Source organism: Lepisma saccharinum, chromosome 30, assembly GCF_977018435.1.
Source record: "Lepisma saccharinum chromosome 30, izLepSacc3.1, whole genome shotgun sequence".
NCBI classification, from domain to species: Eukaryota; Metazoa; Arthropoda; class Insecta; order Zygentoma; family Lepismatidae; genus Lepisma; species Lepisma saccharinum.
The window spans coordinates 3,506,439-3,522,288 of NC_139258.1; the positions used below are offsets into that span (position 1 = coordinate 3,506,439).

General features: G+C 40.9%; 1 protein-coding gene across 1 annotated transcript in view; it reads left to right on the forward strand.

Annotated features, from left to right (window-relative positions):
- The window catches only part of Cpsf73 (cleavage and polyadenylation specificity factor 73), a 60,559-nt gene that overhangs the window by 18,663 nt on the left and 26,046 nt on the right, over positions 1-15,850 (forward strand). The window contains exons 5-9 of the mRNA XM_083115540.1: positions 763-940; positions 2,479-2,568; positions 9,564-9,714; positions 14,135-14,310; positions 15,001-15,130. Of these exons, the coding sequence (XP_082971666.1) occupies positions 763-940; positions 2,479-2,568; positions 9,564-9,714; positions 14,135-14,310; positions 15,001-15,130 (725 nt within the window). The remainder of the gene's footprint in view (positions 1-762; positions 941-2,478; positions 2,569-9,563; positions 9,715-14,134; positions 14,311-15,000; positions 15,131-15,850) is intronic.

Sequence of the window (15,850 nt, forward strand, 5' to 3'; positions counted from 1 at the left end):
TATACGTTTCACGTCTGCAACTTTTCTTGCCTTTTTAACATGTTTATCTCATTCAGTATAAGTTAAGTGTAAACTAAAGTTCCCCGAGCATATAGCACCGAGCCATGGATCCCAGCCATTTTGGAACTGGTGTGATCAGCATCACAATTCTGCCGGCTTTACCCTCCAGGGTTGCCAACAGGTATCTATTGATTTGAGGCTGGGTGAACCCGAGAGCCACTTTATGTGGGCGACAAGGCTGGAAAAATTCCTATCTTAGATCGATCGCCCACCCCAGAAATCGAACCTGTGTCTCTTGCGTGCCAATCAGATGCTCTACCAACGAGACCCACGGATCTTTCCCATTCGATATAAAACTTTTAATTTTTTTTTTACTTGTATTGGAATAAAAACATTAATGATTTTAGCTTTCAATTGAAAATCTCTGCATTTACTGCCATAGTAAGAAGCCGCGGTAGCTCAGTTGTTAGGGCATCTGACTATCATGCGAGAGATCCGGGTTCGATCCCTGGCAGTGGAAAACCGAGACTTTTTCCGCCTGTTCAAGCGGCTCCGGTGCCCACCCAGCATCATATAAAGTGGGGACCTGGAGGAAACTCTGAGGGGGGGAGGCAGCCAGGGGCATGGTGCTGATCACATCACCCCTGCTTTCAGCCGTGATCAAGAACGTGTGGGGCCCTAACCCCACACCCCTATACGCCTTCATGGCGTGGTGCATAGCACATCGGAACACTTTACCTTTTTTTTTATTTACTTCCATAGTAACATTGCAACGGATCAGATGCTGTACACTGAAGCCGATCTGGAGTCCAGTATGGATAAAATAGAAACCATCAACTTCCACGAGGAGAAGGATGTTTGCGGAATCAAATTCTGGGCTTACAATGCAGGCCATGTGCTAGGGGCAGCCATGTTCATGATTGAGATAGCAGGTGTCAAGGTATGGAGTTTCATTTATTTTACGAATGGGAAAAAATATCTGGTACTCAATCAGAATCTGCAGATCGATTTGGTGTTTTAAGTCTACTTTATGCACGAAAGGCTAATCGGGACTGGACCTACAGTTTAAAGTTTGATCCGAACCACTGTTCCATATGCCTCCACCGGGTATCGAACCTGGGAACCCTTTGATTACAAGGTAACGATGTTACCACTATGCCATCGGGAAGGCCCTGGCATCTGCCAATATAGGCAGTTTTTAACAGTTTTATATCAGTAAATGATGTGTAATTTATGCATATAAACATAAAATGCATATGGTTTTTAGTTTTGTAAAGTAAATGTCTAATTCATAATTGGGAAAAGAGAGACGCGGTAGTATATAAATACGGAGAAACTAATACTCACTTTTATCCGCGAAGCTGTTTTTTCTTTTTCGATTAATTTCACTGAACAAACGCAAATGGTACTTCCTCTCCCCCCTTGATAACCCAGGTGTATACGATGCAGAGTGTGAATGCAAGGCTCATTACATCGGCAGGTCCATCAGATCTGTCAATGAAAGAATCTAACAGCTTCTGCCGGACCGTGTGGCTGAGTGGTTAGCACATCGCACTGCGATGCCAGGGGTCCCGGGTTCGAATCCTGCTCAGGCATGGTTGTTTGTGAATGTCCATTCATCAATTTTCATCATTTCATCACTCATCCCCATCTTCGCAAATTAGCCAAGAGGCACAAAACGCGAAGTAAAATAAAATAAATCAATCAATTAAATCCAATAGCACCTAACAGATGCGAAAAAAGCCCAACCCACTACTGGTCTTCCTAAACATATCAAATACAATAGCCATGAAATTGAAAAGGTTCAAGTGAAACACACTGCCCACATGCTCGTAGACACCAAAATCAAGGAAATGCACACCATAATGCACTTCCCACACGAGCTAAACATCGATAGCGGGCAAGCGCACCACACTTGGATTCCCCTACTACAACAGTTATCGCCCGGAAATAGCAGACGACACAGACAGACACACACAGTTAACAACAGCGCACCTAGCGGCAGCCAGAGAACTACAAACAAAAGACACATGCCAAGCAACAGTACAGCAAGTTCCAACGAGGATGGAGGCAGTGGCCACTGAAATTAATCGAAAAAGAAAAAAACGGATAAAAGTGAGTACTAGTTTATCCGTATTTATAAATGTCTAAATGTGCACTTTCTTTTCCAAAGGCAAAACCATGATAAAATGCACAAAAATTAATATTCAGGAAAATTTTGTAATATTTTGATGTGAAGATCAATTTGCGTAATGGAGGAAAGTGTAAACTTCAGGAATGTAAAATCGTTGTTGCTCTGTAGTACTATGTAATGAATAAAAAAAAGTAAAGTGTTCCCCTGTGCATAGCACCATGCCATGAAGGCGTATAGGGGGTGTGGGGGTAACGCAATGTTCAAAATATTAAAACTTTTTTTTTTTAATGTGTTAAGATAGGATAATTTTTCAAATGAGCTAATACTCTCCTATTTCTTCATAGGTATTATACACAGGAGATTTCTCTAGGCAAGAAGATAGGCATTTGATGGCAGCTGAAATTCCAAACGTTCACCCAGATGTCCTTATTATAGTACGTATTAGCTATTTGTAAAACTATTCTTGCATTACTATTGCAATGTAGCACAAGAACTTTCATTGACACTTCAATCCTTACTTAAGAGAGTGACATATTTTTGTTAGCAATTGATTTAAGTAATTTTTATGTTAGTGTCATACAATTTTCTTAAAGGAATAGAATGTTGCATGGTGAAAAGTTTATTTTAAACAGATTTTGTCATCACACCCAGGTTCCTTGGTTTGAATTAGGGCTGTCTATTCTCATAGCCAGTGCCTTTTTCTGGAAAGAAAGTTTCTGACACTCTTCAGTTTGGTTTAATAGTGTTACTTTGTTCATTATAAGAATTACTCAGAATATTGTACCATGTGTTTGTAAATGATCATGCATCTACAACCTTAGTGACAATGAAGTTCGACCAGTCACAAATATAGGAGTGCGTTGTGAAAGAAGGAGAACACATGCATATGCTGAACATATTTTATTCAGCAGGCTACATGGAACAAAGGAAAACATAAATTTCCGCTGCAACGCAGCAATGTACGGTGTCCACACAAAATAAAACATTTTTGTCCATCTACACGTGACATTGAAGTTCGACCACTGTTAGAGGGGATCCTGTTTACCATGGTGTGACGCCACCCCGTCAGCGAATAACTGTGGCAATGTGTCGGGGCATGCTGCGGACGAGTCGTTCAAGGTATTCCATATTGATGCGGTGCCATTGCTCCTGCAGGCAGGCGATAAGAGCAGCCACTGTCGTGGGTCCCCTCTGTTGCACACGTCGCTTAAGAACACGCCACACATTCTCAATGGGCCAGAGGTCGGGACTCGATGGTGGCCATGGCAGAGTTCGCACGTGATGGCGAGTCAACCATTCTCTTGTCAGCCGCACTGTATGAGGCCTGGCATTGTCGTGTTGAAATATGAGACGCCGCCTGTGGAACAGGTGCCTTCGCACTGTGGGAAGATGCCGCTCCAGTATGCGTGTATAGGCGTGTGCATTCACAATGCCCTCACAGACGTGTAGTGGGCCAACCCCAGATGCCGTCATGCATCCCCGTACCATCACTGACGCAGGTTTCTGTACCCGACTTGCATAACATTTTGCTTCATTCTGTTCCTCCTTCCGACAAATGACTGTTTTCCGTATTTTCCCGTACACAACATTGAAAATGGATTCGTCCGTCCACAAAACCCTGTTCCACTGCCGAAATGTCCATCCCCGGTACATTCGTGCCCACCGTAGTCGATTGCCTTTGTTCAACATGGAAAGGAAGGGTTTACGTTTCGCCTTGTACACTCGGTAACCGCATCGCTGTAGGTAAGGGCGAATGGTTCTGGTTGACACTTAAATGTGAAAGCGTTATCGAGTCCACAGTCGTAATTCGGCCACAGAAACATGATTGTTGGTCTGGATATAGCGCCTAAATATCCGTAGGTCACGCACGCTCAGCAGGCGTTTTCGACCGGGGGCCTTACCTGGCTCTGTAGTACCCGTATTTTGGTGGTGTTTGATGATGCAGTGGACGGTTGACTTCGGTAAGTTCAGTTGGCGCTTTTCCCGTTCACTGAGTCCATCCCGTTGCAACTCCACCACTCTTCTCCTCACGGTGTTGTCAATAGGTTTGCCCCTGGCCATGGTGATGATGCACTGCGGTTCCTCGGTGCACAGCACGCGCTTATATATGGTGGACTCCCTTATCGTGTCCGTGACGTTACGCTTTCGTCGAATGTGCCACTATCTGGAATTTTCCGTATGGGTCTGGTGCCTGGTCGAAGTTCAATGTCACGCGTATAGTTCCCCATTTTCGTTCTTTACGTGACCTTGGGTGCAACATGCTGGGATCACGATTCTTGCCTGCTCACACGCCTCCTCTTTCACACATGCATCACTTCTGCGGGTCACCCATTCCACCGCCTATGCCTCTGTGCATTTAATCACGTATTCCTTTCTGGTCGAACTTCATTGTCACCAAGGTTGTATGTAGTTTCACATATATTTCTTTCTCTTGTATGTACGCATTGCGTGCATTATAGAATTATTTTCTTGTAGTTTACGGTTATTACAAGCATAAGAAAACAGTTTTTCTTTGTGACGTTTCAGGAGAACTCACGCTCCTTTCATCAGACATTTATTTTCATTTTGACTAAAGATACAGTTATAACAATGGTTAGTAATTTTTTAAACAAAAAGAATCCGTTATATAATGGATGTTGTCAATGTTACTTTTTTTTTTTTTAAAGAAAACAGACTGCTTCTTTTCACAATTAAGTTGCTATATTACAACAATGTAACATTGACAACATCCATTATATGACGGATTCTTTTTGTTTAAAAAATTACTAACCATTGTTATAACTGTATCTTTAGTCAAAATGAAAATAAATGTCTGATGAAAGGAGCGTGAGTTCTCCTGAAACGTCACAAAGAAAAACTGTTTTCTTATGCTTGTAATAACCGTAAACTACAAGAAAATAAATATATTTCTTTCATTTAAATGAAGTATTACAAGGTTTTTCTCTCCTACACGAAGTTGCTGATACGGCATACTGTATTCTGCTTAGTGTCAGAAAAAAGGCACTGCTCGTAGCTATCTACCAGGATTATACTTTAAAATATTCATAATTTCACATGATCATCGTTAAATGATAGAATCCATTTCTTCCCACTTTGTTTTTGTAAATATACGAGGCGTTCCGAAAGTGCCTCAAGATGGCACAAGTGGTTAGAGCGGGACGCGTAGTTGTGTGGAGTCAGTGGTGAGATAACTGTGGTATGGGAAACATGGGTGCGTGGATACAGTCTCCCGCCGAGTGCAAGGTACCTGTGGTAAATAGGTTTTTCCACGCTAAGAAGCTGTCGGTGTCAGAGATGGCATGGTGATGCCTGAATTGGTGGAAAGTGTGCAGCAAGCCATGCTGCAGAACCAGCGGTTTACAATGTCCGAACTCTCACGTCAGTTTCCGCAGATTTACTGTTCCGTGCTGCATGAGATCATCACCCAGCAACTGCAGTTTCTCACGTTGTGTGCACGATGGGTTCATCGTGGACATTTGTGCAGCCTGCTGTGCATTTTCTACACCATCTTCGGACAATTCCTTGACTAATGTCATTCTGTCCATACACTTCACGCAACTGCTGTTGGATCTCTGACGCCGACAGCTTCTTAGCGTGGAGAAACGTGATTACTGCACGTACCTCGCACTTGGCGGGAGACTGTATGCATGCACCCATGTTTCCCGTACCAGAGTTCTCTCACCTCTGACTCCACACAACTGCGCTCGTTCCAGGTTATGGATACATGTTCCTCCTCCACTCCTGCACAAGTGCGTCCTGCTCTGACCACTTGTGCTATCTTGGTACACTTTCGGAACTTCCTTTCTGGATGCACCTCGTAATAAAAATTATGCATATTATATAATTTCAGGATATTTACACTTCATGATAATGTCATGTGGCATTTTTGCAGACACCCAGACCTGCAAAGCTATTGGCAGGTATCAATGATTAAATTCCAAATAATAATAGTTTTTCTTGTATGTACGCATTGCTTGCATTATAGAATTATTTTCCTGTAGTTTATGGTTATTACAAGCATAAGAAAATAGTTCCTCGTTGTGACGTTTCAGGAGAACACACGCTCCTTTCATCAGACATTTAGTTTCGTTTTGACTAAAAATACAGTTATAACAATGGTTAGCAATTTTTTAAACAAAAAAAATCCCTTATATAATGGATGTTGTCAGTTATATTGTAATATGGCAACCTAACTGTGAAAAGAAGCAGTCTGTTTTATTTTTATTTCATATTTTTTATTTTTTTTATTTTTTTAATTTATGAATCTCAAATATCATCAGGTAATTCAAAGTCATCATTGTTTTCACAAAGTCTCTTGATGTTTTCTGTTACATTAAATTTTAAAGATGGTGGCTTACTCCATTTGTGAAAAAAAACAACTCCATACTGGATCTATGTTACCATTTTCATTATTTAATTTATTCCAGTGTTCTTCTGCAATGAATGAAGCTTCCCAGACATTCAACTCTATGTTTCCCATCAATCTTTTTAAAACCCTTCTCTTAATCAAATGCTTCTCTTCGATGATATGAGTTGACACTCTTAATCAAATGCTTCTCTTCGATGATATGAGTTGACAAACCTGTTCTTGGGTTTAGATTTGTAATGTCCATTATATAACGTACTCTTTTTGTGGCCGCGGTGGCTCAGTCGGTAACGCGTCTGACTACCATGCTCAAGGTCCCGGGTTCGATCCCCAGCCGGTTCAAATCCGGGAACTTTTCTAATGGTGGAAGCGGCCCCGGCACCTACCCAGCGTCGAATAACATGGGTACCTGGGGGAAACCCTGCGGGGGTAAAGGCGGTCAGGGGCGTGATGCTGATCACATCACCCCCACTCACGACCGGATCAAGAAAGTGTGGGGCGTTACCCCCACACCCCCTATACGCCTTCATGGCGTGGTGCTATGCACAGGGGAACACTTTACCTTTTTTTTTTTTTTTTACTCTTATTGTTTAAAAAATTGCTAACCATTGTTATAACTGTATCTTTAGTCAAAATGAAAATAAATGTCTGATGAAGGGAGCGTGTGTTTTCCTGAAGCATCACAATGAAAAACTGTTTTCTTATGCTTGTAATAACAGTAAACTACAGGAAAATAATTCCAAATAATAACACTATCATTTTGCAACAAGGGATAAAAATTGTAACAACAAAACTTTTTCTAGTGTATCCCACCTCTGGTATTTTTCCAGCAGCTAACTTCATCTCGTAGCTAACATTTTTCATTCAATCACTGTCTAGAAAGCAGCTATGTGGCATCCACTTTTACAATTCTAGAACCCTCTGAAAAAATCATGTGTGTACCTGTGGCCCAAAGTGATGCGTGTGTTGTTTATGTCACTACTTTTCTCTGTCCAGCAATGACAACTCTGAGATGGAGTTGAAAGCTTCGACTGACAAAATGTCTGCCAACATGAAATGTAAGGAGCTTTTTATTGACACAGCAAGTTTTACTCCTATATCCAAACTGCATCGCTTACTGCGCCCATCTTACCAACGAAGACGGGACCAGTCGAGAAGGCCGTGCCCAGGGAGGGGCAACCAAGGTATTTTTCCTGCGTGGGGGAGCAAATGAGGCATATTTTCACCCCATAATAGTATTGTTCCCACATAAAATATTGCTTCAGTTTGAAGTTATGTTCCTGCAACGCTCTTGCAGTAATTAACATTATTACTGTGATTGAAATGAAATTACACATGGGTTAAGTCATAAGTCATGGCAACTATTTTTTTTCTCGCAACCAGGGGACAACACAAAAAATCTAAGATATAAGTTTGAAAGTGTATGGAATGTACTTTCGAAAGAAGCCACTAGATAGTGTAGGTGAACAACGGTGGGGTAGTGGGGTGAGTGACAGCTTTCGAAAATAGAGGTCATGAAGCAGGAACAACGTTTGTACGTTAATATAGCAGTTCTCCGTACAAAAATGCACAGGAATCCCATACAGAGCTACGAGAAGCACTGGGTGGGCATGCCATAATAAGACACAAGTGGATAACCTCTGTAAATATTTTGAATGTTGTTAAACAGTGTAGTCTTGCGTGCTTGTTGTTGATGCCATAATAAAACATTGTTGTCCAATGTCCTGTGTTCTGCCTCTTCCCTACGAGAGTCTCCTGCATCCAGACTTCATCTGGTGGCTTCATTCGAAGGTACATTCCATACACTTTCAAACGTATATCTTAGATTTTTTGAGTTGTCGTGTGTTCGCGGGAAAGAAAGTAGTTGCCATGACTTATAACTTAACCCTTGTATGTGTAAAATATGTACAAAGGCTGTCGCAGAGAAGGTGAGAGAGATTTTTTCCTGGCTTTGCAACACTGCCTATGGTTTTGGCACTAGTCGCGTCATGTAGGATGACTCATTCTGTTTCCGTAGCAAGTTGTCACATGTTGCGAAACCACGTTAGTGAGCAGCTGTGTTGATTTACGTGGAACGTGTTTCGTTTACCCCTCCAGGTTTTTGTGTCTAACATTGCTTTTCGCGATGAGTATTCAAGATGAAGAGCGACATGCCATAAAATTTTGTTAGCGTTTAGGGAAAAGTGCTGCGGAAACATATGCAATGTTTCAACAGGCATATGCCGATCAAGACAGACTGAGTAGAGCCACAGTATTACCAAGGAGTCATTGAGCAAAAAACATGCCGCATTTGAAGAACTCCTTCATATTGCACCACGATAACGCACGCCCGCATACCGCGCGAGCTTTTCAGGATTACGCGACGAAGAGAGAAATAGAAATTTTCCAGTATACAGCCCAGACCTTGCACCCTGCGACATTTGGCTATTTCCACTTTTAAAGGCCGCTTTACGTGGTCGTCATTTCATGACGAACAAAGAAGTGATCACCGCAATGCAAGTTTTCTTCAGTTGGCTACCTGACGACGAATTTCACATTCACAAAGTGGCAGGAGCGTATGGACGCTTGCTTAGCTGTCGATGGTGCCTATTTCGAAAAAGATGTACGTCTACTCGATATGGCTGATTCTGAATAAAACTTTTGTGGTTTGTAATATTTTTGTTTCATTTTAATGATTCTTGGAGGGGTCAATGTACATGCTTGTCTTTTAACTGCTACGCAGTCACAACGTTTTGACCTATTGCGCTCATTTTGGTCTCAATCGGCAGCTAATGAACCAAATTTTCACCCTAGTACATTTGCTAGCCAATGGAGGTCGCTGTTTTCCTATACTGGAATTAGTGTCACCTTCTCTGAGACAGCCTTTGTACTTTTTGGTTAACCTTCATTTGATGTCCATGCCATGAGATGGTTCTTACTGTGGGTGGCACTTGATCTATTTTCAGTGAGCTTTTAAAATTAATAGGTTCCAAGTAAATCAAATTAAGCAACCTAGGTGCAGAGTTTTTTGTGTGATGTTTAACATTATTTTCCACACTTCATCATAAACTTCTTTCCTTCTAGGAATCCACATACGGTACTCACATTCATGAGAAGAGAGAGGAAAGGGAAGCTCGATTTACGTCACTCGTTCACGACATTGTAAACCGTGGAGGCAGGTGCTTGATCCCGGTGTTTGCTCTCGGTCGTGCACAGGAGCTTCTTCTGATATTAGGTATGTTTTGTGGGGTAAAGAAGAATTTTAATTGAGAAGAAAAAATAAGTTGAAGCATTTAAAATACTTGAGAGTAAAAACTTTTTGCCTGGTTCGCACAAATACGAGGTGTGGCTAGAAAGAAACCGGACTGTTGCTACAAAATCTTTTATTGCTTATTGTGTACAATACGAACATTATCCCCTTCAAAGTACTCCCCTGTACTATACCGCTCCATATGAATCTTCCATTGCTGGAAATCATTTTCTGAAACCATGTTCATGACCTCCGTCACCATGTTCTACGGTCGTAAATCTGGTTCCTTTCAGTGCTAATTTGACCTTTGGGAATAAAGAAAGTAGCACGGGGCGAGATCTAGTGAATAGGGTGGATGTTCTAACACTGGGATCCCATGATTGGCCAAAAAAGCCTTGACTGACTGCCGTGTGGGCAGGAGCATTTTCCTGATGAAGAATCCATGACTTGCTTTTCCACAAATCACGTCGTCATCTTCTTACTCGCTCATGGAGGCTCATCAGCACCGTAATGAAATAATGTTGGATGACAGTTTGACCTTCGGGTACCCAATTCGAATCAATTCACCGACATTTGCAATGTTTGATTTAGTTTTTGACGTGCAAGGCCGTCCAGGACACAAGTCATCCTTGTCGTCCCTCTTTAAACCTTTGAAACCACTCAAACACTTGTATGCGTGATAAACACTCATCTCCGTACACTTCCTTCAAGAAAACATAAGTTTCTGTGGTGGAATTTCAGAGTTTTTATAAGAAACTTCACATTGATACGCTGTTCCACTTTCACACTTAACATTTTTCCGACGGAGCACAGATGTACGGTTCACTTCGTTCACAAGCTACAGCGGAACTGAGCACCGCATCACGTTATACACTCACATCGCTTGAGCTTGACGCGCTTGCCGTTTGTCGACAGCAATATCAATCCGGTTTTTTTTTGTAGCCACATCTCGTACATGCTTGTTCTGACATGTTCTGTGGCACTGACCTCCATGGTGGACAGGTTAGCACAACGTGCTACGATGCCAGGGGTCCAGGGTTCGAATCCCAGCCTGGCCATGGGTGTTGTTTGAGTGTCCTTTCATTAATTTCATCATATCATCACTCATGCTTGTCTTCACGATTAACCAAATGTGGAAAAAAAAAGGCGAAGTAATATAACTCAAACCAATCAATGTACTGTGACTCCTTTTTGATTTTTTAAATTTTTACATTAATCTCCAAGTTCCCACAAATGCGATGAAACTAGCTGGTACAAATTGTTTAAAAAGTGTGGATGTACCAAATTGACCCGAATATAAGGTCCCCCTGAATATAAGCCACACCCTAAAATTTGAAGGAGCGGAAAGGAAAAAGAGATGATACCCAGTATAAGCCGAGGGAAGAAAAGATTAATACCGGTAACCATTTACCGGCAGATTCAGGGAAATATAATTATTTAGTAGATGTGCTGTACCTACTTCAAAGGTAGCTTTCTGTTAACTACTGGCACAGTACTTATTAGGCAACAAAGTTTGCCTTTTCACCGCCATCGCTATTGTCACTAGCAGCAACCCAACGTCGCACATTAGATTCGTCAAGTCCTTATTTCCTTCCGGCCTCTCTGTTGCTTGTGGCTTTAGTGTAACGAACAACTGCAAGTTTGAAACTTTCATCGTAACTACGCCTTATTCCCAGGCTTTTCGACACAATCGTTCATATGGGCGACAAACCTTTAGATCCACTTCAGTGGAAATGAATACCTGTATAAGCTTAGAGAATACCGAACACAATCTTAATAAAATTAAACAGTATGTTATAAAGAACACCAACAGTTTTTACAATGCCCAGTTAGAAACAACAATGCTATTGTTGGATAACATTATGGTATCTACAATGCGGCCAGTTTCTACAATGCTATTGTTATATTATCGTTATTTCAAATGAGAAAACAGCACTTTTTTAACAGCATATGATTTGACGAAATGTCATAAGGTCGCGAATATAAGACTCATCCTAATTTTTCACAATTGAAATTTGGATAAAATGTGTGTCTTATATTCGGGCCAATACGGTATTTTTTTAAAAAAATTACATTGGTAATTCACTTGTACATTTTTTACATTTTGCTTGTTTTGTGTTACTTGATTGATTCATTTGCTTTATTTTACTGTGGTTGTCTGCCACTACTGGTTAAGTGCAATGATGACGATGAATGTTGATAAGATGAAATTGAGCAGAAGGCGAGCACAAGGAACACCATGCCCAGGCCAAGATTTGAACTCTGAACCGCCTGGCATTGTAGCATGCTATGCTAACAACTCTGTCACAAAGGTCGGCATTTTATGTTACTTTTCTGCATCTTGGGCTAATCACAACAATGATGGTGAAAGATAATTACATGTAATTGAGAGGAAAATGCAAGGGAACTTAAACCAAGACCTTCATTGTTAGAAATTGTTTGTTGATACCTCACAACAGCTAATAAACCACAAAATTCCTGACATTATGCTGTCGATCTAGAAGTTCTGTGTTCATTTATTAACACAATGTTTATGACTTTATATCTGACTAGTTGATTGCCCGGGTATTTATTTATCCCAATCTTCTATTAGACAGGAAAATAATGAATTCTAACTATAGTGTAAAATGAACTTGGAGTTGAACGGCATTGGTAGTGTCACTATTCACCACAAAAATTATGGATTCCACTCTAATATCGGTCGTTTTCGATTATTTTTACATGTCACCTCCTTCCCACCCTGGGTGCTTGGGGTGACTTGGAGTTGAATGGCATTGGGAGAGTCACTATTCATCTTAGCAACCCCGAAAACTATGGATTCCACACTAATATCGACCTTTTTTTATTATTTTTACATGTTGCCCCCTTCCCACCCCCACCCCTAGGAGTGCCAGGGGTGTCTTACCCCTCACAGTATTTATTTTCAAATTGTAAGTCATATGTGTACCAAGTTTGGTTGATATTGCTCCAGGCGTTCGAGAGTTATGCTGGAACAAACATACACACACACATCCATTTTTATATATATATTTGGTCTAGGAATTAATTCGTCCACCTGGACAAGAGATGGCGTAACAAGTATATCGTCCCACAGTTCCGTGTATCCACACATGCGTTGAAAACTCCTGTCAGCGCGCATCGTTCGTAGTATAGGGCAGTTGATTGACGCATCAACAACAGCATTTTGTAGTCAACTGAACATGGCACAGTTCGTGCCAGATAAAGTGCTCTTGCGGGGTGTTCTGCTTCATTACTTTAACATGCAGAAAAGTGCTACCGAAAGTCATCGTATTTTGGTGGAAGTGTATGGTGACCATGCGCTAGCTGAGCGAACGTGTCAGAAGTGGTTTGCACGGTTTAGAAGTGGTGATTTCGGCCTGGAAGACCAAGAGCGACCTGGACAGCCAAAAAAATTGAGAAGACGAAGAATTAAGAGCATTGCTCGATCAGGATTCGTGTCAAACACAGGAAGAACTTGCAGAAGCATTAGGCGTTGATCAAACAACAGTTTCCAAACGCCTCAAAGCCATGGGAATGATTCAAAAGATGTCACATTGGGTTCCACATGAATTGAAAGACAGAGACGTTGAAAGACGAAAAACCGTTTGCTAATTGCTGCTTCAAAGACAGAAAAGAAAGGGGTTTTTGCATCGCATTGTTACCGGCGATGAGAAGTGGATCCATTACGAGAACCCGAAACGAAAAAAGGCCTGGGTGAAGCCAGGTGAACCAGGTCCATCACAACCGAAACGAGATATTCACTGTGCAAAGGTTATGCTGTGCATATGGTGGGATATGAAAGGTGTGGTGTACTATGAGCTGCTGCAACCGGGTGAAACTATTAATGGAGACCGTTATCGACGACAGTTAATGCGTTTGAAGCAAGCTCTGGCCAGGAAACGACCAGAATGGGAGAACAGACATGATAAACTTATTTTTCAACATGATAATGCTAGCCCACATGTCGCAAAACCGGTCAAAACCTATTTAGAAAATGTCGGATGGGAAGTTTTACCCCACCCGCCGTATTCACCAGACGTTGCTCCTTTGGACTACTACTTGTTCGATTGCATGAATAACGATTTGATTGGACAGCGGTTCACTTCTTCAGAAGATATCGAAAAATGGGTCTCTGACTGGATCGCTTCAAAGGATGAGGACTTCTTTCGCCACGGAATCCGTAACTTGCCTGACAGATAGGCGAAAGTGGTGGCTCGCGATGGACAATATTTTTCTTAAGGTATTTATGTATTTTGTGTTTGAACTACAGCTTCAATGTGTGCGTAACAACCGCACAAATTAATTCCTAGACCAAATATATTGCTTGTTTTGATCCTAGTTGTGCTTGTTTGTATTGAGTATCATGTGGACCGTTCATTAGAACTTTAACAATTGCTTTTTCCAGATGAATACTGGAGCCAACATCCAGAATTGCACGATATCCCCATATATTATGCCTCCTCACTGGCAAAGAAGTGCATGGCCGTTTACCAGACATACGTAAATGCGATGAATGAGAGGATACGAAGGCAGATAGCTATAAACAATCCATTTGTTTTTAAGCACATATCGAATCTTAAGGTAAGTAGTACCTTGTTTCATCAAATAAGATGATAACTTATATCTGAAAAAGTAATGGGAAATTTAACACACTTGAATACACTTGTTGCGGTATGAATATGAATTTTTCACATGCTGATAAACACTAATTTCATCCAAGTGTTTGTAAGTATTAAAGAAATAGGGCATTTTTTTGCAACTTTTACTATTACTTTCATGTTTTGTAAACATAGCTGAAATTAGGTGTAATGTAGCAGAATGGTTTGGGAATTTATGTGAAAATTTGTGGAGGATTATTACTAGAGCATGGATTTTAGGCAAAATGCCTATTCGTTTCCGACGCTGGTAGAAGGTTCTTAACATTCTGAACAATATTTTATGTTGCCTATTTCACCTTACGTTGCCTTTTTCAAACATTTTTGCCTTTTTTGTCATTCCGACAAGGCATTGTTGCCTTTTTTGCCTATTTCACCTTACGCTGCCTTTTTCAAACATTTTTGCCTCTTTTTGTCATTCTGGCAAGGCATTTTTTAAAATTATATTTCTCTTCTTCTATTTGATTTCCTTTTTCAATAATTCTTGTTATTCAAATTATTATTTCAAATTCAACCAAGCCGTAATCTGTCCACAGTTGTTAAAACTGTAATTTCTTGCTGGTAACCTTGTTTTAGATCTATACCTAAATTCCTAAATTCATGTTGTTTTTTTTAGGGGATAGACCACTTTGAGGATGTGGGTCCTTGTGTAGTGATGGCTTCCCCAGGTATGATGCAAAGTGGCCTCTCGAGGGAGCTGTTCGAATCGTGGTGCACGGATGCTAAGAATGGAGTTATAATCGCTGGTAATTTGATTTCAAGTCTTTTCGCTCTTGACCAATTGTATTTTGATTATTTTATTATTTTAAGATAAATATTACTCTGGCTGCTGTTAGGTGTGCTGTTGTTAACTGTGTGTCTGGGTCTGTGTCGTCTGCTATTTCCGAGCGACGATAACTGTTGTAGTAGGGGAATCCAAGTGTGGTGCGCTTGCCCGCTATCGATGTTTAGCTCATGCGGGAAGTGCATTATGGCATGTGTTTCCTTGATTTTGGTGTCTACGAGCATGAGGGCAGTGTGTTTGATTTGAACCTTTTTAATTTTATGGCTATCGTATGTGATACGTTTAGCAAGACCAGTAGTGGGTTGGGCTTTTTTCGCATCTGCTAGGTGCTCTTGGATTCTTTCATTGACAGATCTGATGGACCTGCCAATGTAATGTGTCTTGCATTCACACTCTGTATCATATACACCTGGGTTATCAAGGGAGGAGAGGTAGTACCGTTTGTGTTTGTTCAGTGAAATTAATTGAAAAAGAAAAAAACAGCTTCGCGGATAAAAATGAGTACTAATTTCTCCGTATTTATATACTACCGCGTCTCTCTTTTCCCAGTTATGAATAAACTTTTAATTAATTTGTTTTATTTTTATGGACATAGACATATAATTTATTGTGGATTTTTAAGCTAAATATCTAAACATGCAGTTAATTTTTTCAAAGCAAAAACCCACAAACATTAATTTAG